Below are 25,973 nucleotides of genomic sequence, written 5' to 3'. Positions count from 1 at the left end.
GGCCAGCGCCGGAATGTGGGGGGAAGGAGCCCAGACTTACAGGCAGCAGCCCCGGAGAGCAAAACGCTACCTGGGGGAGGCCACCCACCGGATAAGAACCTGGGCCTCCCCCCGACTGCAGGTTAGAACCAACGTGAAGTCTTCCCAGGGACTTCCTATCCGGAGGACAGGAAACCTGAACTGGTGCTTGGTGGGGGTGTGAACCTTTTATCTTCTCAGGTTTCCTGTCCCGGATGGGAGGTCCCTGGTCGCATGGGGTGCCGTCATGGGTGAGGGGAAAAAACTCTTATTCTTCTCTTCTGCAAGCCGAAGATCTGCTTACGTATATGTTATGGTTTTCATTAATAAAGGACGTCACAACACTGTGCTGGATCCATTGTATAACAGGCCCCAATGGGACCTAACAGACCACAGTTTTCAGACTGACCACTTAAGCAATCAGAATAGGCTGATACGTCCTGCTTTCTGAAGCTTACTTGTCAGCTCTGCCATATAGACTGGGATAGAAGGAGCAAAGTCATTGTGAATTGCTTGTTCATCGGGTAATATAAACGTTCATGTGGACACCTAAATCATCATTTGCCGACAGCAGACCATGGTGTCTAAAGAGCACTGCCGGTAAACCATGATTCTGTATGGGGATGAGAGGTGGCATTAGCGATCGCTTCTCACCATACTGTGGAGGATCACTGCATGTAAATGTGGTGGTCTCCTTCACTGACGAGTAGGCAATTGTTAGGAAGGAATGCTTCCTTCCCGACCATTGTCTGCTCAGTTGAGCAGTGTAAAGGGGACTTTAGTTATATCTGTTTCTGACAGGCGACACATCTATGGTCACCATTATGTCACACAGCTTTTCTAGATTAGTAAATAGAAAATCAGCATTTTTTCTATTCAGGAATCAAGGAAAGTCGAATGACAACCCATAATTGGTGGCAATGGTAGTGATTAGGGATGAGCGAATCAAAGTCCACTAATACAAATTTCAGGATAAATTTGATTCATCACAAAGCCAAATTTCCTTGTCCTTCACGGTAGCAAATCGATTTAATCTGAAATAGTGTAAAAAACATAATACTTACCTGATCCTATTGCCCGCGACGGGCCAGACACTGCCATTCTGCTTGAAATTCTCGGCCAAATGTATGATGTCACCATGCTGGCCGGAGTTATGACGTCATCTCAGGCCGCGCAATATTTCATGATAGACCTTCAAGCAAGATGGCGGTGACCAGCCTTTTGTAAGCAAATGGACCAGATGCTGTGATCATGTATCAACGCGGCATCTGAGGGTTACAATGATTGGGAGCCGTGCAATTGCCAATCCCTGTCATTGCACCCACTACTTAGGGTTGGTTTACATCAGCGTTATGTATTCTGTTATGGCTTTCCGTTATTACATGGAAGCAGCCAAATTAGATTTTTAAATACTTCTCTCATCACTAGTAGTGATAATACAAAATAATGAGGGATATTGTGATCCATTTTCTCCTAGAATGGTTGTGCTTGAACTGGAAACTATAACAAATGATTATTAACTAAGATATTTGACCTCCTGGATGTCGGTGTTCCAGTTAATGGTAGGAACAGTTGGAAGTATACAGAATAAGAAAAAATATAACCTATAATTCAGCCACACAAGGTGAGCTGTCTCAACAATATCTTTGGTTTCCATCCAAAGTGGTGGTCTGGTGGTTGTCCCCAGTTCATATTCCTAGCCTTGTTATGGATTCTCCGGAACAGGGCTGGACCAAAGTTTGGAGGAGTAAGCTTCTCTGATAGTAGCTTGGGTTATTGGCAGATCTCCAGCATTAAAACTATAATTTATTTTCTACTTTAGAAAAACAAATGTGCTTTCAATGTCATATCCACACCTGCAAAGCTTCAAAAAGGAATGTTCCTTGATGATTTTTCATGGTTTGTAAAATGAGTTTAATGCCAATACAGCACAGAGAATCAGAGGCCGTGGCATATGATACACACATGTTCATATGCTAAGACCTAGAGCGATGTCCACATCTTTACTTTGTGTGCCAGAGTAAAAACTGGATTGTTCAGTCTAACATACAGAGATATTACAATCAGTTGTTTCTGCAGGATCCTGGGTAAACCTACTGAATTACACAAGTTGATATAGTACAGGGAAAAAAGTTATAGGGGTTGTCCAAGTTATTTTTTTGTTCTTTGTATGTTTCTAACTAAGCAAATGTAAGGGGTTTTTAATTCACTTACTTCATCTACAGTGGCCCCATTCTCCTAATTAGCTGAGTGTCACATGACCTGTGATGTCACCCTGCTCTGATGACATTCTCTGTACAAGCCTGAGACAGCAGGTCTGCCTCTGTGCACAGAATGTCACTGTGAGCACGGTGGCTCAGTGGTTAGCACTGGTGCCTTGCAGCGCTGGGGTCCTAGGTTGGAATCTGACCAAGGACAACATCAGTATGTTCTCCCTGTGTTTGCGTGGGTTTCCTCCAGGTACTCGTTTTCCTCCCACATTGATAGTGAACTAAGATTGTGAGCCTAATTGGGGACAGTTGGATGCTAATGTCTGTAAAGCGCTGCGGAATATAGCAGCGCTATATAAGTGCATAAAATAAATAAATACAAATAAAAAAGGCTGTGCTGGTAGGAGTGACAGGCCATGCCCCCTGCACTGACGATCTGCTGAGCTGTCTGCCCTGTGTTCCCCTCCCACTGGATTCTTCAGTACAGTTTAACCCCTTCTACCATCAGCAGCACAGACAACTCTGAACAGCTGCAGGGTTTCCTCTTCTCCAAGCAGGGCAGAGACAAATGCTGCGCACAGGATATTCCTTCCCTCCTAACCCTGCAGACACAGAGTGACCTTCCTTGGTACTCTTCTGCTGGCGTGTGTCTGCAGAGCATTACTGTAGTACTTTATAATCATGCGGTCACTGCTGGAAATGAAATCAGTGGCCTCTTATAGATTTCTGTTTATACACAGCAGCCAATCAGAAGAGGCAGGTCTGAACCAATGATTATTCGGGGGGGGGGGGGTGTTCTCAGACTACCTCATACTTCCTATACACACTGTAGCTAAGTTATAGTCACAGGTCACAGCTCTGCCATAAAAAGCAGCCAATGAACAAGATATGAGCAAGTTAAATAGGAGGTAGGTACTGACTTACATATTATGTTTGACCCCATAACTTGACAGTCGATTTAACGTCCAAGGCTCTGATTATAACACAGGCATTTGTTTTCTAACAGATCCAGACATACACTGCTGGCAGACCCCAATGATTATACAATTAGATCCACATACTTTTCTGTAATCTAATTTTATTACAATATTCTGACAAAAACTAGTAATGCCTCATTTGCACATCCATGTCTGTGATGACAAGATCATCAAGGTTCATTTGTGAAGATGTCCATGAAGGAACATTCTGTCTGTTTTTTCCCTCTGGACATGGCTAGGCTGAAAATTAGTTCCCAGAGCATCTCCCACCAATGGTCCATGGAAACCACGGACCACAAACGGATGGCATCTGTGTTATGTCCGTGGTTTTTCACAGACTGTCTATAATGTATGTGAGGGATCCATAATTATGGAGAAAGTCAGGCATGCTTCTGCGGTGCCACCACAGACCTACTGTCAATGGAGAACCACTGATGTTTAAGTACACACATTAAAGTAAATGTGTACGTGAGCTGTCCATGAAGAACATGGATAGCAAACATCCATGATTCTCTGACGTGTGAAAGAGGCCTGAGATGGCGATTCTCTGCTGATGTGTAAACTTGCATAACAATGGTGGATTATAAAAGTAGGTAGACACCATTAGCAAAAACCCATTATCTAAGTAGAGTTACTGTAGGACCTTGTCTTCATCAGTAGCTTGCTTATCTGCTACCTACAGAGCAATACAGCACACTAGAAAAAATGATGTTCATAAATGATCACTCGCATGAATCATAAGAAGTAGCCTCTAGTATATTTTATGGGATATAGCTCATTTATTTTATATTGTATCAAAAGTAAAAAATAAGTCTTAAATAATCCAGATCACTACTTCTTACAATACAGCACACTCCCAAATTTCCACATTACTGGATATTTCCAAAGTAGCCCTATAATCCAGGAACCTTCACTTCCATGGTCATCAGACTCCACAGAACAAACTGTTTACCTCATCGCTTCCTTACATTCCCTTTGACATTTGTGTCATCAAAATAACCTTTGGGTCCATTTATCATGGATGCCAGATCAGTTGAATTTCAGATTTTTACCATGTATTTAAGAAGGAACATGGTGACAACCTTTGAGGAAATAATTCAGGGAAACACAAGCAAACACAGATAAATGGGCAGTACCTTCAGAAAGGAGCTGAAAAATCTAACAGATGACTGTGATGGAGACTAGGTTGTAAAACAGGGCTATTAAACCACAATTTGTATGAGATCATTCTCCTGAGTAAAGTTTACCTATAGCTCACTGCAAACAACATGAAAGGAAGGAAAGGCTTTCAACAGATGTTCAGGATTTGGCTCTTGTCTCCACTTAAGTTTAAAGAACACTGGAAAAACATTGAGTGGCATCTTTTAAAGAGGACCTGTCAACTGGTGCAGAGCTTTTTCTATACTATCTAGAAAATATCAATTAACCAAATGGGAAAAGGTAAACCATTCTATGTATTATTTGTCTTTTTTGATGACACGATGAGGCAGGCACCATGCAAATTACTCCAACTGGTATGCAGAGTCCACCCTGTCTCTACACTGCCTGCATTCAAACCTACATTAGCTCTATAGACAGATAACATGGATGGAGCAGGATCCAAGCAATGAAGAGATGGCTTTGATCTTCCTTGAAGGCAAACAAAAAGTTGGCAACTTTCCAGTTATTTTGATGGCTATGGTGAGAGATCCACTTTGAATTGAAAACAAAGAATTAAAGGGGTTTTCTGAGGCTCAGGTATTTATGGCCTATCCTCAGGATAGGCCATCAATTGCAGATAAGCAGGGGTCTGACTCCTGGGAACTCCAAAAATTAGCTGTTTGAGGAGGCCACGGTACTCCCATGAGCACTGTGGCTTTCTCGCAGCTTACCAAGTCAGCGTTGCCCATTGTGTATGGTATCATGCCTCAGCTCCTTACACTTGATTGGGACTGAGCTGTGCCTAGGCCACGTGATGTCACTGGCCTAGGAAGAGGCCGCGGTGATTACTTGATCGCTGTGGCCTGCTCAAACAGCTGACCCTGCTGATCTGATATTGATGACCTATTCTGTGGATAGGCCATCAACATTAGAATCTCGGAAAAACCCTTTAGCATCACTGCTTAAAAACATCACAGTATAAAATTGTGGGTCTGTAGATAGAGACCCCAACCCTGAAGCAATACTGAGTAATGAAGATGCAGATATTTAGCAAGTGCCGGGACATCCTCAATCAGGACTGGTGAGTTCAAGGACCCTAATGGCATCATCTGCAGTTAAAATTGGAAGAAACTGGGATAGCAAAACAAATTGTTGCATGGGTAATGACCAACACTAATTTTTCTATGACTGCACAGTAGTACTACTGATGCAGGAGATGGAGGGGTTGTCTGGTTTCAGCAAGAAACCTGATAAAAAAAAATCCATCATTGCTCACCTGGTAGATACAGTGCCGCCTCTCTGTTTCTCCCCAGCAGGCTTGATTTACCTGGTTGCAATGCTGACGTCACATTGACAAAATGTGACCTCTGCAGCCAATCACTTGCCTCAACGTTGAGGTCAGTGACTGGCTAAAGTGGTCACAAGTGGTCAATGTGACATCAGCATTGCAGCCGGATACACCAAGAACAAAGGAGAGAAAGGGAGTGGTGGAGCAGGAGAGTAGTGATGCATTTTTAATCTCAGCCCAATTCCCAGTTTTGTTGCTTTTCTTGGTTGGTTGTCGTACACATTAGATTCATTCCAGCTGGACCCCATAGATTTTGGGGAGAACAGCATCTGACATTTAATGTGTATTCGACATATCGATTAGACAGTTGGAATTCAACATACCCAATCGTTTGGTTCTCACGGAAGATAAGCCACCACCTGAGGTATCTGTCAGGAGTCAACTTGCCTCTCTACATTCAGGACACATGCATGCTTGGCAGAACTGAGCCTGCTTGTGTATGGGGAGGTCTGGAGGGACAGCTGTTAGCCATTAGCATGCGGCAGAAATATTTGTTCAGTGTATGCTTTAATGGTTACTAACTTTTCATCCAACTTTACATTAATCAATAGTACACGTGACCACAAGAAACGATGTAATATATTTTGTCAATGATAAAGGTCTAGTTCTCCTGTTATCAGCTGTGTACCAACCCACCGACCCCCCCTTCCCCCACGGCTAATTTTTTTTCACTTTGAAAAATGCTTTTTTCACTGTCCAGTACAGGATCATCTCTGCATGAGGGTCATATTGCCCATGTCAGTGCAAGGCTATGGTGAGGAAAGGGGGGGGGGAGTGAGGAGGAAGCAAGGGGACACACACAGACAAGCAGGACTGCACAGCTACAGGATAGCTATAGCTCATGACAAGTGCTTTATTTACACAAATAAAGGTCAGTACTCTGTAATGTCTTTCATTATCCCGGAGCTGGTTCTGAGTGACTGTGAGACGGTTAGGAAGGAGATTTCTTCTACTTTCTGTAGCAGCTAGTCTCCACCCACCATGTTTTGAGAAAAACTGTTAAAAATGCCAGATACAAGTGATATAATGGCCAGAAATCATGGTATTCCTCATGCACACACGGTACTATTGGTTAATGCAAAGTTTGTTAAAAGCTTAGTGCAGTTTTATGTATTACATCCAGTTAGAGCAATATAGCATCATAATAAATGAGACATACAAGTCATTAGACAAATATAACAAGTAACTGAACACACAGACTTTTTGGTCTTGGGCCTCGTGCACACAACCACATTAGGCCGAGTTCACACTTCAGTTATTTGGTCAGTTATTTCCATCAGCGATTGTGAGCCAAACAAGGTGTGGGTTAAAAACACAGAACAGGTACAAATCTTCCCATTATACCTTATCTCTGAGTAGGCTTCACTACTGATTTTGGCTCACAATCACTGATGGAAATAACTGACCACATAACTGAAGTGGGAACTTCAGCTCATCTCTATGGATGTTTGTTATATCTCACAGATGTACGATATACAGAGTCTGGATAATATACAATTGCTCCATTAAATACTGTAATACAGATGCATTCTCACCTTAAAAGGATTTTTTTTACTTCTGTACTACAGTGCCATATGGAAGCACCATATGGCGGCACATGGAATATCTACAACTCTATAAAGTGGAACCATAGGACCTCACGTGTGCATGAGACCTCATATGTAACTGCAACACAGGTACAACATGTAAGCTAAAAGTGTTCCTTACCCAACAAAATAAAACTGGAACTTTGGTTTGCTGGAGCTGTTATGCCCATATCCCCTCCTCGTCGTCCTAGATGATCCATGAGAAGATCCACCAAGGTGTCAGCATAGGAATGCAGAGAAGAAAGACACATTACTATAACAAACACAAACCCATTGTGCTACAGAGGTTAGTCCCTAAACAAGCCATTCCCGTCCCGTGCCCAACACAAACAGCACACTTTTTAGTTACCCTCTTTCCCCAAGATTGATCATGTTTTGTAACTTCAGACCCGGCTTCAAAGATGTTTATTTGACATCAACAGGAGAACTTGGATACAACATTTAAAAAAACACCCGCCCAAAAAACGAAGGACAGTCCTCAGGTGCTCATTACATGCAATGGCTGCAGGGCAATGGGGCGATTGTTGTGTGAAGAAAAGGGCAGCCATGTAATAAAGATCTCGTTGACAAACACTTAACCTTAATTCTCCATTCCAGCTCATGTTTAATGAGCAGTGCCCTGCCCTGATCCCCGTGGAGTGTTTAAGCTGGGGCCCATCTGATGGAGAATACAGATGGTGCCGCTTCTCTCCCCCGACTATGTTGAAGGGTAAAGATATATGGCGGTGTCAATATTGTTTGGCTATAAATGCACACAGAAAATCCTATAAGACTAGAATCACACATGCTGTTTTTGATACAGTTTTTATTGCAGTTTTTTTCCCTTTGGCAATGCCAGGAGAGGAGAGAAAAGGAATGAGAAATGCAAAGGTCAGACTTTGACAAAAAACAAAAACAAAAACTTAAAGGGGTTGTCCAGTTTCAGTGAGAAACCAGTAAAAAATAAGGCTGGGGAATTCCTTGGAAGACAGAATAGAGCAAGGATGGCCAACCTGAGGTTCTCCAGCTGTTGCAAAACTACAACTCCCAGCATGCCCTAACTGCCTATAGCTATCAGCCTACAGCAGGGCATGGTGGGAGTTGTAGTTTTACAACAGCTGGGGAGCCGCAGGTTGGCCATGCCTGGAACAGAGCAGTACTTACCTAGCAGCTTCAGTGCCGCCGTTCCTCCGGTTCTCCTGGGCAGGCTCTGTTTTCCCACTGCAGCGATGACATCATGTCGACAACACGTGACCGCTGCAGCCAATCACTGGGCTTAGTGGTACACTGAAGGGGGCAAGTGATTGGCTGTAACAATCATGTGTTGTCGATGTGACGTCATCGCTGCAGCTAGGTAAACAGAGACTGGCCGTGAGAATCGGAGTGGCGGTGCTGGATCTGCTAGGTACGTACTGTTCTGTTCTACATACCCCAACGTTGTCTTGTTTCCTACTGAATCCGGACAACCCTTTTAAACCTCTTAAAGACAACCTACACTCATGGATGTAGCAGAGCTCAGTGTGTCATTTAGTTACTTTTTATTAATAATAATAGTCTTTCTATAGCACCAACATATTCCCCTTTACAATCAACTTTCTGTGCACTATGATAAATAAGGTAGAAAATTGTTACTCAGCGGTTAGGCGAAGTACATATCTGCGGCCAGGAAAATACTGGCCCCAAAAAATGCCTGCATCAGTCTTTTGACCAGCAGAACCAGCAACCTGCGGGATCCCTTATAGTCAATGTGATCCGACAGGGCCCAGTGGTGCCTGGCATATGCCTGTATCTATACAGTACAGCTAGAAATACAACACAATCGTGAATGGTGCTTAACATAACAAAGTAAGCAAAGCATTCCAGAATACGTTACATCTCAGCTGAACTCCAACGCTGTGTGGCATCCCTTTCCTGTATACGTCACATGTATATGTTAAACGTGATGTGAACACAGCCTAAGCTGTAAGGGGTGTGTCTGACAATAAGGTTGTTGACTGTTTCCAATAACAAGCAGCAGAATTGTGAATGCAGCTCTGGATAATAGCACAGGGTAGAAGGCAGGTATTAGCACACTATAATGTAAGTAATGCAATGAGTTTCCAAACTTTTATGTAGGATACATCTATTAGGCTAGGCTCGTGTCTGCTCCTCTGCAGGAACAGACTGCTGTAATTGCCGTATGCGGCATAGCCGGACACTGGGAGGCCCACCGTTCCCCATTCACTATAATGGGATCGATCGAGTTTCCAAATGGATTCCAATGGGGATCCGGTTGTGTTCCGCTATGGCGGATATGGAAATTTCGGTAGTCCACTCCTCTGCTGGAATAGACTAAGGCAGGCATGCTCAACCTGCGGCCCTCCAGGTGTTGTAAAACTACAACTCCCACAATGCCCTGCTGTAGGCTATTCGGGCATGCTGGGAGTTGTAGTTTTGCAACAGCCGGAGGGCCGCAGGTTGAGCATGCCTGGACTAAGGGAATACCGGAAGGCAGATGTGGACGTAGCCTATTACAGATAATTTTGTGTATACCAATTATTGCATATCAGACTGAGTACATACATGTCCTATGACTGACATGGGACCTACAAGAATGTAACGCTGAGCCCCAGGAGGGTCTGGTTAATGGTTTTACCACCGAGTGGAGATAAAACGCTTGTAAACCTCCAGACTGGAGTCCTATAGCTGCCGCCCGCCCTCCCCCTTCCCTTCAGACTGGAGCCATGCATACAAATCCCTGTTTAATAGATTTCTTATATTTATTGTGCACCCACATATTCCACCGCTATACAGAGGGCACACTGTACTCACCGTAGTGACCCCCAACTCACAGGTTAGAGATGCATTGCTTACTAAAATATATACGTTCATCTCTATGACAAGGCTTTGCCAATTATCCCCTAATGCCAACAAACAATGTCCAGTCACTCAACAAACACGTAAGCACTGTGTGAACAGGGGACGTGCCGGCAATAATAAGCAAACTGCACAGGGAAGAACAATCGCATTAATGATCATTCATCCCCCATTTGCAGTGACTGCTGCATGTAAATACAAGTAATGATCGCCGACTGGCATGCTGTTATCACTGATTGGCACTCGTTACCTTGCAGAATATCTGCACATGTAGGACCCTAAGTCATGTGTTTATCCTGGTAAGCCTGCAGGGGCAGACTGGGAACGTAAAGTGGCCTTGGAAGAGAGTCTAAAAGTGGCCCCCCTGTTGTAGGCAAGGCCAAATTGACAGAAGGAGGGACAACACAAGAAGGCAAGGCCAAGCGATGTAGGTGGTGGCAGCAATACCACAGTGCAGCACTAAATACCACCTCAGCAGAACCAAATACCACACTGCAGCACAAAATACCGCCACCCCCGCAGCAGTATTCAATTGTATCATCATCCCGAGGATGGTGGCACAGTTAAATTCAGGAGGGCACCTGGGGGTTCTGGCCAGATGCATAAGTACCTGATGCTCCTAGCATGAATTAATGCTGAGAGCATCAGATTGTTATACACAGTACCCAGCCGGCAGCCATGAGGAAGACTCGGCAGCCCCCTGGGCATCTGCCCACCGGAATATTTCCCTATGGGGTCTATGGCCAATCTGCCCCTGTAAGCTGGGGTGGGACAGGTTCTCCTTGTGCCAAAGACAGGGGTTTCAGAAGGGGTCCCCTCAGGTCTCCGGTTACAGCAGGCACCTTTCACATGGTAAAAAACAGATGCCATTCCCTCACTCATGCAAATCGGACCCCTGCACCTACAGCACTGCCATCAGCTCTGCCGGCCTTTATGTCCTGGAATGACAGCTCCTTCAAATGTACTGCACCTCTGTAAAACTTAAAGGGGTTGTCTGAAATTAGAAGAATTTTTATATATATTTTTTTGAGAAACAGCTCCCCTCTTGCTTTGTCTGGTATTGCAGCTTAGCCTCATTGCCTGTATTCAGTTAGCTCCCTCTGGTGGTGGCTGCAGGAAACTGATAGGACAGTGTCACAGAAAGCAGGAGAAGCAGTGGTGTAACTTTTTTATATGTTGAATTGCTTAGGCTCTGATCACATGAAGTTTAAGGTCTACATCAGAAGTATCTTACGAGATGATCTTCCAACACATACCTCCGACGGAAGGCTGTGACATAGCCTACTCTATAGGAGGACACTGGCATATGTCACTGATATGCTTCAATTGTAAAATAACAAAAAAAACTATACTGCACAATGAAGTTTTTTTTTACTGCATTCTTTTCTTTTCTGCTATTCCATATTGCACAAAAAAAACAGTACAAAAAGATATACCTGGTGGACCATGGAATGGAGCCCAATGGACACCTTGGCATGTACATGGGCGCCTTTCCCAGCATATTCTGAAAACAAAGGCCCCAAACATGATGTGAACGGAGCCTTATCTTGTACTGACTAACAGCTTGTACTATAATACAGAACTGCATTGACGATGTGAAGGCTTCAGAGCTGAAATCTCTCACTATTCCTTGCTAACTCCATATCTTCACCATATATAAATTTGAATTCTGAGAAATGGCCTGTTTCAAACTCAGTGAGAGCTGTGTAAAAGTCCAAGAGGTTTCCTGATATCAAAATATATTTTTTCCCCCAAAAACAGCTCCACTCCTCTCCATGGGCTGCATCTGGTATTACACCATAAGATCCCCCTAGCGGTGGCTACTGGCAGTCGCTATAACGGTGTCAAGTTACGCGGTGGAAGCAATTCAGTGCCATAACCCATAGAAGTCTTGTGTCCTGCCTCTATGGCAAGTGTGCCAATGATAAGGATGAACTGTGCTATGGTAAGGGAGAGGTGCTGCAGGGCAAAGCATTGTGGGAGGACAGATACGAACGGGATTTAAACACAAAGTTCTAAGAAACTATCCATGTGATATAGAAATATTGTCATCCTGCCCGACCTACCGCTGTATATGATACCACACAACGCCATGTATTCAGAGACTGGCGCTGCATGAAACCCAACCACTAACTACGCCGTGCAGTTATTAATTATGATTGAAAGAGACAGCAACTGGAGCCTCTGTCGACCGGCCGCCAGTACCGCTGGTGTTACTGCCGCTCGCACACAACAGCTCCCTCATGTCAATGATTATTACAAAACAGATGTTAGGGAAGGATGTCAGCGGGCGCTCTACTGAAGTGGAATATTCTGACAGTCCAGCAGCGAGGAGGATAGAATCTCACATGTGCAAATCCCATACAGGTTCTGGGTCTGATCACCGAGCCGAATGGCGAAATGGCTGCGTGACGAGTTCCTGGACTAAAAAATCAGGGGGACTCTGCAACCAAACGATAACTATGATTAAAAAAACCTACATATACTGCGAAACTGAATGCAGTAGAATAAAGATTTTTTAACTGATGACCTATCGCCAGTGAGAAGCACAGGCGAGGGCAGTAGCGCCGCGGCCTTCTCACAGCTTAGCCTAGGTCAAGTCACGACACGTTCATGGGTCACATGGCCTAGGCGCAGCTCAGCCCCATTGAAGTTGAAGGGGAAGCTTTGAGCCCCGAAACGCGTTGTTTTATGTATATACAATATCTATGAAATAAAGAAGATTTGATCTCTAAAGACCTGCTCCACCAGTGATTTTGCGCCTGACCAGAACTTCCCTTCCTACGAGCTGTGATACCAAGCACAGCCGCTATACAATGGATGGTACTGTGCTTGCTGATCTTCGAGCACTACTGTGAGCGTCGCTGCCTTCTCAAACAGATGATCGGCGAGGGTCCTAGGTGTCAGACTGCTACAATCAGATAATGATGACCTCTCCAAAAGACAGGTCATCAGTTAAAAAACCTTGAAAACCCCGTTAAGTTCTGAACGCAGATATTCAGAATTGAAAATGTCCCAAAATAGGGTGTTGTGACTTTTTGCTTTCCCCGACACGTTCCTCTCCCCTCTCCCCAGTTACTGTGACTCTCGGTTCTACAATTACTATAAAGGTAGGGGGCTTCCCATACTCTCCGACACTGTCAGAGTGACTACCAGCAGCCGCCACTAGAGGGAGCTAACAGATTCCAGTGAATGTGTCTAAACCAGGTATGCTTAACCTACGGCCCTTCAGGGGCTGTCCAGGCATGCTGGGAGTTGTAATTTTGCAATAGCTGGAGGGCCACAGGTTGGGCATCTCTGGTCTAAACTGTTACCAGGCACAACAAATCGACCGTGGAGCAGTTTTATTTTTTTTTATTTCTTCTTCTCTCAGATGACCCCTTAAACTCTTATATAAGTCCATAGTTATATGTATTACACTGCAAGTCCATAATCAACATCGTGGACCTATCATCTCTCCTGACATGTCTGTTTTGGTTAATATCTGTATTCCCCATGAAATAATGCAGCACTCTGCACTGTGCTATTCCTCCCAGAAATATATGAATAATTTGACTACTTGGTGTTTCCATTCTTTTGTACTATACAATAAGCACAAATTGGGGAGTGTCGGACTGAGTAGGGACACACACCCAACTGGTAACACCCAGCTATTCATTTATTGAGAAATTTCTAGGAGGAGCAACAGAGTAACTGCATAATGCAGAATAAAAAAAAAAGACATAATCCAGGATTATTATTTCACGGCGAATGCAAATATTTACTAAAACGGACAAGATGTTGAAGAAAGACCGTTAATAACATGAACATAATGAACATATTTTCAAAAAATGTTAAAAGGCTTCTGTCACCCCCCATTTAGCAATTTTCAGTATCGGACATTAGCTATTTGCTAATGTCAGTTGAGTCCATATATCTCTCTTACCTCTCTGCTGTAATTTCTTAAAAAACGTACTTTTATAATATGCTAATTACTTCACTACCAGCAAGTTGGGCGGTTACTTGCTGGTAGCCGCCGCATCCTCTGACTATAAACACGCCACCTCCTCCACTTGATATACAGGGCCAGCGAGCGCTCTCCTCCTCCCGCTGGCCCTGTCTGCCCATGAAATCCCGCGCCTGCGCCGTACCGGTCCTCATTTGGCGCAGGCGCTCTGAGAGAAGGACGCTCGCTTGCCCGCTCCTTCCTCAGTGCACCTGCGCCGATTTCATCACACTACACCCAGAAGAGAAGACTGCCGGCATCAGCGATAATCGTCAGTCTTCACTTCCGGGTGTAGTGTGACGTAATCGGCGCAGGCGCACTGAGGAAGGAGAGGGCAAGCGAGCGTCCTTCTCTCAGAGCGCCTGCGCCAAATGAGGACCGGTACGACGCAGGCGCGGGATTTCATGGGCAGACAGGGCCAGCGGGAGGAGGAGAGCGCTCGCTGGCCCTGTATATCAAGTGGAGGAGGTGGCGTGTTTATAGTCAGAGGATGCGGCGGCTACCAGCAAGTAACCGCCCAACTTGCTGGTAGTGAAGTAATTAGCATATTATAAAAGTACGTTTTTTAAGAAATTACAGCAGAGAGGTAAGAGAGATATATGGACTCAACTGACATTAGCAAATAGCTAATGTCCGATACTGAAAATTGCTAAATGGGGGGTGACAGAAGCCCTTTAAGGTCTGCAGTATTTCCATCCCTTCAATATATGTGCCCTCCTCTACTTATTTGGTAAAATCCCACCCCAACTATCGCAGCCGCTCATAAAGAACATATATCTCTGTTCACAGCGCAGCTTTCACATCAAGTCTAGAAATAGTTCCACAAAGCCGCAGGGAACAAGACTCAAATATTGGACAACGTGAATTTATATAATATCGCTTAGAACAACATCCCAGTCCTAAACCTTTCCAAGCCAATATATATTTATTTCTTTTTCTTTTTTTTTTTTTTACAAAGCTAATCCAGTTTGTGCTTGACTAAGTCCTGTGGCCTGTTCCTCAGTGGGTGTCTTCTGGAGGAAAGAAAGGTTCAAAAGGTTAAAATAAATGTAACACGTTCTCACTGCTCGGCTATCCCACAAGTGAGACCTCTAAAATAACAAGAAGAAAAAAAAAAACATTCCTCCATAATCAGCGGATGATACTTCTCTGCTTCTAGTCCAAATTCTGTTTTGCATTTTATTTTGGAACATTTCTCTGCCCACCCTTATTCATCCAGTATTTCCTAAGCCTGCTATAATGAGACAAGAACTCAAGGCCAAGACACGAGAATATCAGTAAATCAACTCCGACAAAATAAAAAAGTATTTGAAACATATGTATATTTAGAATTTTGCTGAGTTAAATAGTCAAGGGCAGAACAATCGGACTTTCACATTTCAAAGGTGCTGCCCAAAGTATATTATCACAATGAGTTCTCCAGGTGTTGTGATCTGCTGTATGGAGGAGTTGGTATTTGCATTTTTAAAGGGATTAACCCATCAGTAAGTTAACAATATAGTAGATGACAATCTCTTTCTAACAAAGCTAGAACCAGCCCCGTACCTCACATGGATCCAGAGATCTCCACATTCATTACTCTGCTAGATCTATATCAAGCTGACAGGTCAGGGGTGAGTCCTATCTGCCAGTGGCGTAGCATGGGTTGCCAGCACCCGGGGCAAGCCAAGTATTGCACCCCCCCCCCCCAAACCCGTGACCAGGCCCCTTTTTACAGATGGTGTAGTAGATATATCCTGCAGTCCTAAGTAACACCACAGAAAACACAGTGATAATTCTCTAAGTACAGATAATGTAGTAGATGGTTGTGAGGCCCCAGAATTCAGAACATGCACAGTGTGACCTAAAGTCTGGGGCCAGACTGCTACAGTGTGGGCCAAATTCTATATCCACCCTCCCATCACTACAGAACATTCAGGGTAATACAGCACCACATAGCTCTTACATCCAGTGACGTATCCTTTGATGTACATGTCATGGTCTTACCTCCTTGCTGTTCTCCTTCGTTTGACATGTGCTGGCGGCCATCTTGGTTTCTGGGTTTCTTGTAGCCTCCCACCCTGCGGCTCCTCCTTCCCACTGGGAGGAGCTGGATGCCTAGCTCATATATATAGGAGGTCTGTGGCTTCAGTTCCCTGCTTGGTCCTCCTGTGCTCACATGCTTCTAAGACTGCTGCTGCTTCTGGTTCCTGATCCTGGCTTCGTCTGACTACCCTGCTGATTCCTGATCCTGGCTTCGTCTGACTACCCTGTTGGTTCCTGATCCTGGCTTCATCTGACTACCCTTCTGGTTCCTGATCTCTGGTTTCGCAAGACCCTGCTTCGGTTTAGCCATCCGTTTGGACTTTTGCCTTACAGCTTTATTTTCAATAAAGCCTTCTTATTTCCACTCATCTCTTGTTGTACGTCTGGTTCATGGTTCCATGACATTAGGACCAAGCCATGAATTCTGACGGTACAGGGCCATCCTCGCTACCTACGCTGGTTGCCAGACTTGATCAGCAGGATCACCTGTTGGGTCGGTTCGCTGTGGCGTTGCAAACGCTGCTTGAACGCACGGCTCATTTAGCTTCCGTTGCCGATGGGTCGGTTGTCGCTCCTGGGCCCGCTCCTACTGCCGCTCCGGTTGTTGCACCAGAGTCTACCCCGACACCTGTTGCTGCGCCTGCGGTGTTTCGGGGTATGACCGGTTCTGCCCCCCTTCCACAGAGCTTTGGGGGAGAGCCAACTCAGTGCCGAGGTTTCCTTAACCAGGTGGGCATTTACTTCGAGTTGCTGCCACATGCCTTTCCTACTGAGAGATCAAAGGTGGGCTTCTTGATCTCGCTGCTCTCGGACAAGGCCTTGGCCTGGGCCAGCCCTTTATGGGAGAACAACAATCCGGTGGTTGCCGAGTTTTCCGGTTTTGTTGCTTCTCTTCGGAAGGTATTCGATGTGCCGGCTCGTGCTGCCTCTGCTGCGAAGCTCCTTATGTCCATCAGACAGGGTTCACGATCCATAGCTGAATACGCCATTGAGTTTCGTACCCTGGCAGCAGAGGTGGGCTGGAATAATGAGGCTCTGGTCGTGGCTTTCTCTCATGGTCTCTCGGATGCCTTGAAGGATGAGGTTGCAGCTAAGGACCTACCTGTGGAGCTCGAGTCTCTTATTTCTTTCCTGATTTTGATTGACACCAGACTCAGGGAGAGACCTTCCTTTCAGGAGAGCCTGCGGAGGCCTTCTAACAGATTGGCGCCTACGTTTGCTGTCCCACCCGTGCCTCCCTCTCCTCCCACGCCTCCTGGGGATGACTTGTCTGGGGGTGAACCCATGCAGCTGGGGTTTGCTCGCCTGTCCGAGGGGGAGAGGGTACTCCGGAGACGCGAGGGCCGATGCATGTACTGTGGTCTCGGTGGGCATTTTCGGTTGGCATGCCCGAACCGTCCGGGAAACGCTCGCACCTGAGATCCTGTCGGGGGCAGATCTTGGGTGGAGTCTCCTCGTCCCCGGTTTCCCGTGTTGACAAACCACTGATTACTGTTGTCCTCTCCTGGGTCGGGGGCTCGGTGACGACCCAGGCGTTGGTGGACTCTGGTGCTGGTGGTTTGTTCATTGATAGTGTGTTCGCTGCCGCCAATTCCATTCCTCTGCAGCCTCGAGGTTCCCCACTGGCTCTTGAGGCGATAGACGGCAGACCCCTTCTGCCGCCACACGTGACTCATGAGACCCTTCCAGTGGGGATGGCCATTGGTGCCGTTCACAGAGAGTCGGTCTGTCTCCAGGTTATTTCGTCTCCACACTACTCGGTGGTCTTGGGGTACCCCTGGCTCCAGAAGCATAATCCGACTTTCGATTGGAAATCGGCCGAGATCCTCTCGTGGTCACCGCAGTGTGGGGCTAGTTGCATCCATGGGCCTGTCAAGTTGCTGTGTACTTCCTCGGACTCTCTGTTGCCTCCTGAATACGAGGAGTACCGGGATGTATTTGATAAGGTGCGTGCGGTTGCCCTACCTCCGCACCGCCCATACGATTGTGCCATAGAGTTACAATCTGGTGCCGTTCCTCCTCGTGGCAAAGTCTATCCACTGTCGGTAGCGGAGAATGAGGCCATGGAGGAGTACGTGAGGGAGGCGCTTTCACGCGGACACATTCGCAAATCCTCGTCCCCGGCAGGGGCTGGATTTTTCTTTGTGAAAAAGAAGGGCGGTGAGTTGAGGCCTTGCATCGATTACAGGGGTCTCAATCGCATCACGATCAAGAACGCTTACCCGATACCCTTGATTTCCGAGCTGTTCGATCGCCTCAAAGGGGCCACGGTCTTTACCAAACTCGACCTGAGGGCGGCATATAACCTGGTAAGGATCAAGGCGGGCGATGAGTGGAAGACCGCGTTTAACACCAGGACCGGTCATTATGAATCCTTGGTTATGCCCTTTGGGTTGTGCAATGCGCCCGCAGTCTTCCAGGAATTCATCAACGATGTTTTCCGTGACCTGTTGCAGCAGTGTGTGGTGGTCTATTTGGATGACATCTTGGTATATTCTGAATCCATGGAGGCCCACATTCTGGATGTCAGACGAGTGTTGCAACGGTTACGAGAGAACAAGCTGTTCGGTAAGCTTGAGAAATGCGAATTTCACCGATCCCAGGTAACCTTCTTAGGTTACATCATTTCCGCTGAGGGGTTCTCCATGGATCCTGAGAAGGTTTCGGCTGTCTTACAGTGGCCCCAGCCCAGTGGTCTTCGTGCCCTGCAGCGCTTTTTGGGCTTCGCCAATTATTATCGGAAGTTCATCAGGGACTTTTCCATGCTAGCCAAGCCTCTCACGGATCTGACCAGGAAGGGCAGTAATCCCCAGGTCTGGCCGCCCGAGGCCATCCGAGCTTTTGAGGCTCTAAAGTCCGCCTTTGTGTCGGCTCCGATTCTGTCGCATCCCAACCCTGGGTTGCCGTTTGTCCTCGAGGTGGACGCGTCTGAGACGGGAGTAGGCGCCCTGCTGTCTCAGCGTAGAACACCAGAGGGTCCTCTGCTTCCTTGTGGGTTTTACTCCCGGAAACTGTCTTCCGCGGAGTGCAACTATCAGATTGGTGACAGGGAGTTATTGGCCATCGTGCAGGCCCTTAAAGAATGGAGGCACTTGCTCGAGGGCTCGGTGGTTCCGGTTCTCATCCTGACGGACCACAAGAATCTGACCTACCTCTCTGAGGCCAAGAGATTGACACCACGTCAGGCCAGATGGGCTCTGTTCTTGTCACGTTTTAATTACGTGGTCTCCTACCTACCCGGTTCCAAGAACATCAGAGCGGATGCCTTATCACGGCAGTACTCCGAGCTGTCCGGGGAGGAGTCGATTCCGACTTCGGTCATACCTCCGAATCAGATCCTGGCCGCCATTCGCACCAGCCTGACCTCTCCCCTGGGTGAGCAGATTTTGGCAGCTCAATCTGGTGCTCCCTCTGGGAGACCCAACGGCAGGTGTTTTGTGCCTGAGGAGTTGCGCACTCGGTTGTTGCGAACCTACCATAACTCCAAGGCCGCGGGGCATCCTGGAAAGAATCAGCTGTCCTGGGCTGTTTCACGTCTGTTCTGGTGGCCTTCTCTACGTTCCGACATCGCCGCATATGTAGCGGCATGCTCCGTTTGTGCCCAGAGTAAGTCCCCTCGGCACCTTCCGTTGGGCCTTTTGCAACCCATAGCCACCGGGGAGCGTCCATGGTCACACCTGGGGATGGATTTCATTGTGGACCTCCCTGCATCCCGAGGCCATACAGTCATTCTCATGATAGTGGATCGGTTTTCCAAAATGTGACACTGTGTACCTTTCAAGAAGTTACCCTCTGCACAAGAGTTGGCCTCGATTTTTGCCAGGGAGGTCTTCCGGTTGCACGGTTTGCCCAAGGAGATTGTGTCGGATCGGGGGAGTCAGTTTGTGTCCAGGTTCTGGCGCGCCTTTTGCTCCCAGTTGGGGATTCATCTCTCTTTCTCATCGGCCTCCCACCCTCAGTCCAATGGGGCCGCAGAACGATCCAATCAGGCCTTGGAGCAATTCCTTCGTTGCTATGTCTCCGATCACCAAGACAATTGGGTTGACCTCCTGCCTTGGGCTGAGTTTGCCAGGAACACGGCGGTGAACTCTTCCTCTGGGACGTCTCCCTTCATGGCCAATTATGGGTTCCAACCTGCCGTGTTACCGGAGGTATTCTCTCCCCAGGATATTCCGGCTGTGGAGGATCACCTTTCCGTCCTACGTGCTTCTTGGGTACAGATCCAGAGGTCCCTTGAGGTCTCTGCGCAGCGCCAGAGACTCCAGGCTGATCGCAGACGAGCGCCCGCTCCTTCCTACCAGGTCGGAGACCGCGTATGGTTGTCCACCCGCAACCTCAACCTTCGAGTGCCCACTCCCAAGCTGGCGCCTCGCTTTGTTGGTCCCTTCCGAGTGCTTCGCAGGGTAAACCCGGTAGCCTATGCCCTTGCGCTTCCTCCTGGCATGCGGATCTCCAACGTGTTTCATGTCTCCCTCTTGAAGCCACTGGTGTGTAATCGTTTCACTTCCTCGATTCCTCGGCCTCGTCCGGTCCAAGTGGGCAATCGTGAGGAGTATGAGGTGAGCAATATCCTGGACTCACGCCTGGTCCGCGGCCGGGTGCAGTTTTTGGTCCATTGGCGTGGTTATGGTCCAGAGGAGCGTTCCTGGGTTCCCTCCGCAGATGTCCATGCTCCTGCCTTGCTCCGAGCCTTCCACGCACGCTTCCCTCAGAAACCGTTCCTTACCCGCGGAGGAGGGGCCCTTGAGGGGGAGGTACTGTCATGGTCTTACCTCCTTGCTGTTCTCCTTCGTTTGACATGTGCTGGCGGCCATCTTGGTTTCTGGGTTTCTTGTAGCCTCCCACCCTGAGGCTCCTCCTTCCCACTGGGAGGAGCTGGATGCCTAGCTCATATATATAGGAGGTCTGTGGCTTCAGTTCCCTGCTTGGTCCTCCTGTGCTCACATGCTTCTAAGACTGCTGCTGCTTCTGGTTCCTGATCCTGGCTTCGTCTGACTACCCTGCTGATTCCTGATCCTGGCTTCGTCTGACTACCCTGTTGGTTCCTGATCCTGGCTTCATCTGACTACCCTTCTGGTTCCTGATCTCTGGTTTCGCAAGACCCTGCTTCGGTTTAGCCATCCGTTTGGACTTTTGCCTTACAGCTTTATTTTCAATAAAGCCTTCTTATTTCCACTCATCTCTTGTTGTACGTCTGGTTCATGGTTCCATGACAGTACAGTCGTGGCCAAAAGTTTTGAGAATGACACAAATATTCGTTTTCACAAAGTTTGCTGCTAAACTGCTTTTAGATCTTTGTTTCAGTTGTTTCTGTGATGTAGTGAAATATAATTACATGCACTTCATACGTTTCAAAGGCTTTTATCGACAATTACATGACATTTATGCAAAGAGTCAGTATTTGCAGTGTTGGCCCTTCTTTTTCAGGACCTCTGCAATTCGACTGGGCATGCTCTTAATCAACTTCTGGGCCAATTCCTGACTGATAGCAACCAATTCTTTCATATAACTTCTTGGAGTTTGTCAGAATTAGTGGGTTTTTGTTTGTCCACCCGCCTCTTGAGGATTGACCACAAGTTCTCAATGGGATTAAGATCTGGGGAGTTTCCAGGCCATGGACCCAAAATGTCAACGGTTTGGTCCCCGAGCCACTTAGTTATCACTTTTGCCTTATGGCACGGTGCTCCATCGTGCTGGGAAATGCATTGTTCTTCACCAAACTGTTGTTGGATTGTTGGAAGAAGTTGCTGTTGGAGGGTGTTTTGGTACCATTCTTTATTCATGGCTGTGTTTTGGGGCAAAATTGTGAGTGAGCCCACTCCCTTGGATGAGAAGCAACCCCACACATGAATGGTCTCAGGATGCTTTACTGTTGGCATGACACAGGACTGATAGTAGCGCTCACCTTTTCTCCTCCGGACAAGCCTTTTTCCTGATGCCCCAAACAATCCGAAAGAGGCTTCATCTCAAGAATATGACTTTGCCCCAGTCCTCAGCAGTCCATTCACCATATTTTCTGCAGAAGATAATTCTGTCCCTGATGTTTTTTTTTTTAGAGAAGTGGCTTCTTTGCTGCCCTTCTTGACACCAGGCCATCTTCCAAAAGTCTTCGCCTCACTGTGCGTGCAGATGCGCTCACACCTGCCTGCTGCCATTCCTGAGCAAGCTCTACACTGGTGGCACTCCGATCGCGCAGCTGAATCCCGTTTAGGAGACGATTCTGGCCCTTGCTGAACTTTCTTGGACGCCCTGAAGCCTTCTTAACAAGAATTGAACCTCTTTCCTTGAAGTTCTTGATGATCATATAACGTGTTGATTGAGGTGCAATCTTAGTAGCCACAATATCCTTGCCTGTGAAGCCATTTTTATGCAACGCAATGATGGCTGCACACGTTTCTTTGCAGGTCACCATGGTTAACAATGGAAGAACAATGATTTCAAGCATCACCCTCCTTTTAACATGTCAAGTCTGCCATTTTAACCCAATCAGCCTGACATAATGATCTCCAGCCTTGTGCTCGTCAAAATTACGTTAATTTTCATGGCAAAGAAGGACTATGCAATTCATCTGATCACTCTTCATAACATTCTGGAGTATATGCTAATTGCTATTATAAAAACTTAAGCAGCAACTTTTCCAATTTCCAATATTTATGTAATTCTCAAAACTTTTGGCCACGACTGTACTTGGCTTTTTCCACCAGCCCCATAGGCTTTAAATCAGCCAGCAGGATGAATGTGTGACCACCGCTTCATTCAAACACCTTCTCGCAGTGGTCATGCAGTGTGGAGGAACGCTGGGCTCAAAGCCAATGTTTTAATGGTCAGTGGGGGTCCCAGCAATCAATCATTTATCACCTCTCCTTTTTCGGACAATGCCTTTAACAGTGTCCTTGATGCCAAGCTGTCAGGATTTCTAGTATTCAGCTGTAATCTATGGAGGAATTTGGCAGCGTATGCTTAATTTTCCTAGAGTGCCACCACAGGGGAGAAGATGAATTGCACCATGCCTGTTGATATTGATGGGGTGTCCATGTAAAGCATAGACTTGATGGGTCCTCCAAAATAAAAGAAGCTCTTTGTAAGCTATTAGACGATGGTCCTGAGATGTGGACTCTCTTTCTAAACCAGACATCCCCCTTACTTGGCTGCCTCCCAGATTTGTACGCTGATCACCCAAGCATGGAACCATGATACAAAATGAAATTTACTACATGCGTGCCAGTCTTCTTTCCAGCATTGGATTATGCAATTCTCTTGATTTCAACAGTAACTAATCTAAAAAAGAGGAGAGGAGTGTACTGTGCTCTGCTTTATACCCACTGCTTTCCCTTCTGAGCTCTCGTGTTGACAGGCCTGGATTATCTGAATTTACAAATGAAACAGAAAAGACATACAAAGTATTTTTCTCTAAACCATTCTAATTTAATTTTCCTCTGGCTGGCTCAGGATATATCATCAGAAGTAACTGAACAGCCGATCCTTGACCTATCTCAACTACTCAGCAAAACTGGTATACTGCATCATTTAAAGGGCCCTATTATCCGGAAAAACATCCTACACTAACTACAAAAAAAACAGTAAAGGGTGCCTAATGCATCTGAGGGCAATATTCACATAAATTTATTTCATATCTGTAGCCAACCATACATAGCTCAAGCAAAAGTGAGGGGGACAAGTGGCTCCATGCTTCCCTCAACAGCATACTTTGGAGAACTGTTTGGTAACTCCCAAAGATGGGAACAAATGGTCAGCAGACCCTGATTATATTGGTAAGACTCACTGGGGAAGATTTACTAAGCCTGTAGATGGTGCAGACTTAGACCGGCACCACATTTATTACAATGCCTCGGGCGGGATGATAAATGTGGTGCAGGGAGAGACACCTTTGTCTAACTTCATACCAACTATTGGTTGGCTTACCTTGTGACAGAATGTTATGTCAAAATTGTGGTACAATTTTGGTGTAAAATGCTGCATCTTAGGACACCTTTCCAGCTAAGTCATGCCCATTGTGAAACAAAACATTTTTTCTAACACTAGATGTGACAAATTATGCCAAATTGTACCATAATTCGGCGCAATTACGACACTGTCATAGTAAATGTGGGCCACTGTTTAGACAGCTTAAAAGGAAATATATTAGATTTAAAAAAAGGGTTACTTTTTCCCTGATATAGCACCACTATTGTCCATGCACTGAGCCTGGTATTGTGCCTCATCTACACTCAAGTAAATTGGACTGAGCCGCAATATTAGAAACAACCAATAGACAAGAGTAGCACTATATCAGAGTAAAAAATATCTCACACAACCCCTTTCAGGCTAAGACTATGCTGTGTATTTTTCATCCCATTTTGGCCCATAGTCAACATATTGAAAATCGTTTGACCCACTTGATGGACAGATGTAATGCAACATGGACATTACCAAACTGAACAAGCTGTCCCACTTTTTCAAACATCAAAAAGAGCGGTTTCCACAAGGGCAGTGCATTTAGATTTGGGGAGTCCCCACATATGGTAATTGCATAACTGGAAAGAAGTTCACCTTGATCAGTCGTGCTAGTAGGCACAAGGATAATAGAGGCTTCAGGATATATGGCTGCAGGCTGCTCCTGATCCTTAAACACCAAGTAGTGCTGGACACTACTCGAGTCAGCTAAGATTAAAGGATTAAACAACAGGATCTAGCTTGTGCACCACCAGATAAAAGGTGGAGGACCAAGAAAGTAGATGCGGAAATTCTTGAGATACTTTATTCAGAGGACAACTTGTTTCAAGAATGGACAGTTGTCTTGATCAGGTCCCACACTGAAGAGAACTGTCCATTCTCAAACTAAGTTGTACTCTTAATAAAACAATGCAAAAAGTTCTGTGTCTACTTGCTTGGTCATCCGCAAGTCTGATGACATAGCATCCTTGCTCCACACACAGTTATAATTAACGAAGGCCTGTTTTCTAGGAGAAAGCAGCCACAATGCGTCTCATGGAAGGCAGGCCAACTCTACTGGGAGTCATTCAGTTTCCCAGGAAACCCCTAGGCAATCTGCGAGAGCTGGCAAGTATGGTAGTTCTCTGAATACTGAAAAAGAGGATTGACAGAATTGTAGAGACTCAGGTGCCTCTTTACTGGCTCTGTGCGAAGTCTCAAAAGAGTTCTCCACTTTGGATAATCAAGGTCCCTTGAAAATACAGTAAGGTCTTAGTGCTCCGACCTCCAGGGATAAAGTGTAGGGGAATTGATCAGTAAATGTTGTATTACCCTGCAGTGGCCCCACATGAGAAATTCATTTTGGGCTGTCTGTGTAATACAGGACAGGTCACCCAAAGTGTTAGAATGTCTTTCTAGCCATTCTCCACTCCAGCCAGTAGATGAAGATCTAGAACAGAGGACCCCTCTATAAACTCACAATTCCGTAATACAGTATGCCTCTTCAAGGGGCATCTTAATTACATATTTTTAAGCATACTCAATGCAAACCTCAGAGCATTTAAAACCATAAAGATCCCAAGAACAAAGCCCAGAAATAAGGTCACACCTAAACTGTTTCTCTGCTCTTGTAATATATAGCAGAACATTGTGGTGCATATGTCTCAACATCTAGACCAGGGATCAGCAACCTTCTACACTCCAGCTGTTGTGAAACTACAACTCCCAGCATAAATACTTACTCAGCTGTTCTTGTAACTCCCACAGAAGTGAAAGGAGTATTCTGGGAGATGTAGTTTCAGAACTTCTGGAGTGCCGGAGGTTGCTGATCCATCGCTTCTTGTGTATGTTCCTCCAACCCCTTTAACACTTTGAGTACCTAATCAAAATATTCATAGTCCTCACCCTAGTTATATT

General features: G+C 46.1%; 1 protein-coding gene across 4 annotated transcripts in view; it reads right to left on the bottom strand.

The window, feature by feature from the left end:
• ERC2 (ELKS/RAB6-interacting/CAST family member 2) overlaps window positions 1-25,973 on the bottom strand; it is an 881,888-nt gene that overhangs the window by 195,388 nt on the left and 660,527 nt on the right. For all 4 annotated transcript variants that reach the window (XR_006390837.1, XR_006390839.1, XR_006390838.1 and 1 more), the window contains one exon: window positions 7,401-7,466. Coding sequence is in view for 1 of the 4 variants with exons in the window: in XM_044300746.1 (XP_044156681.1) it covers window positions 7,440-7,466 (27 nt within the window). In the remaining 3 variants the exon portion in view is untranslated. The remainder of the gene's footprint in view (window positions 1-7,400; window positions 7,467-25,973) is intronic.

Source organism: Bufo gargarizans, chromosome 7 (assembly GCF_014858855.1).
Source record: "Bufo gargarizans isolate SCDJY-AF-19 chromosome 7, ASM1485885v1, whole genome shotgun sequence".
Taxonomy (NCBI): domain Eukaryota; kingdom Metazoa; phylum Chordata; class Amphibia; order Anura; family Bufonidae; genus Bufo; species Bufo gargarizans.
This window is presented reverse-complemented; position numbering and strand designations above follow the sequence as displayed.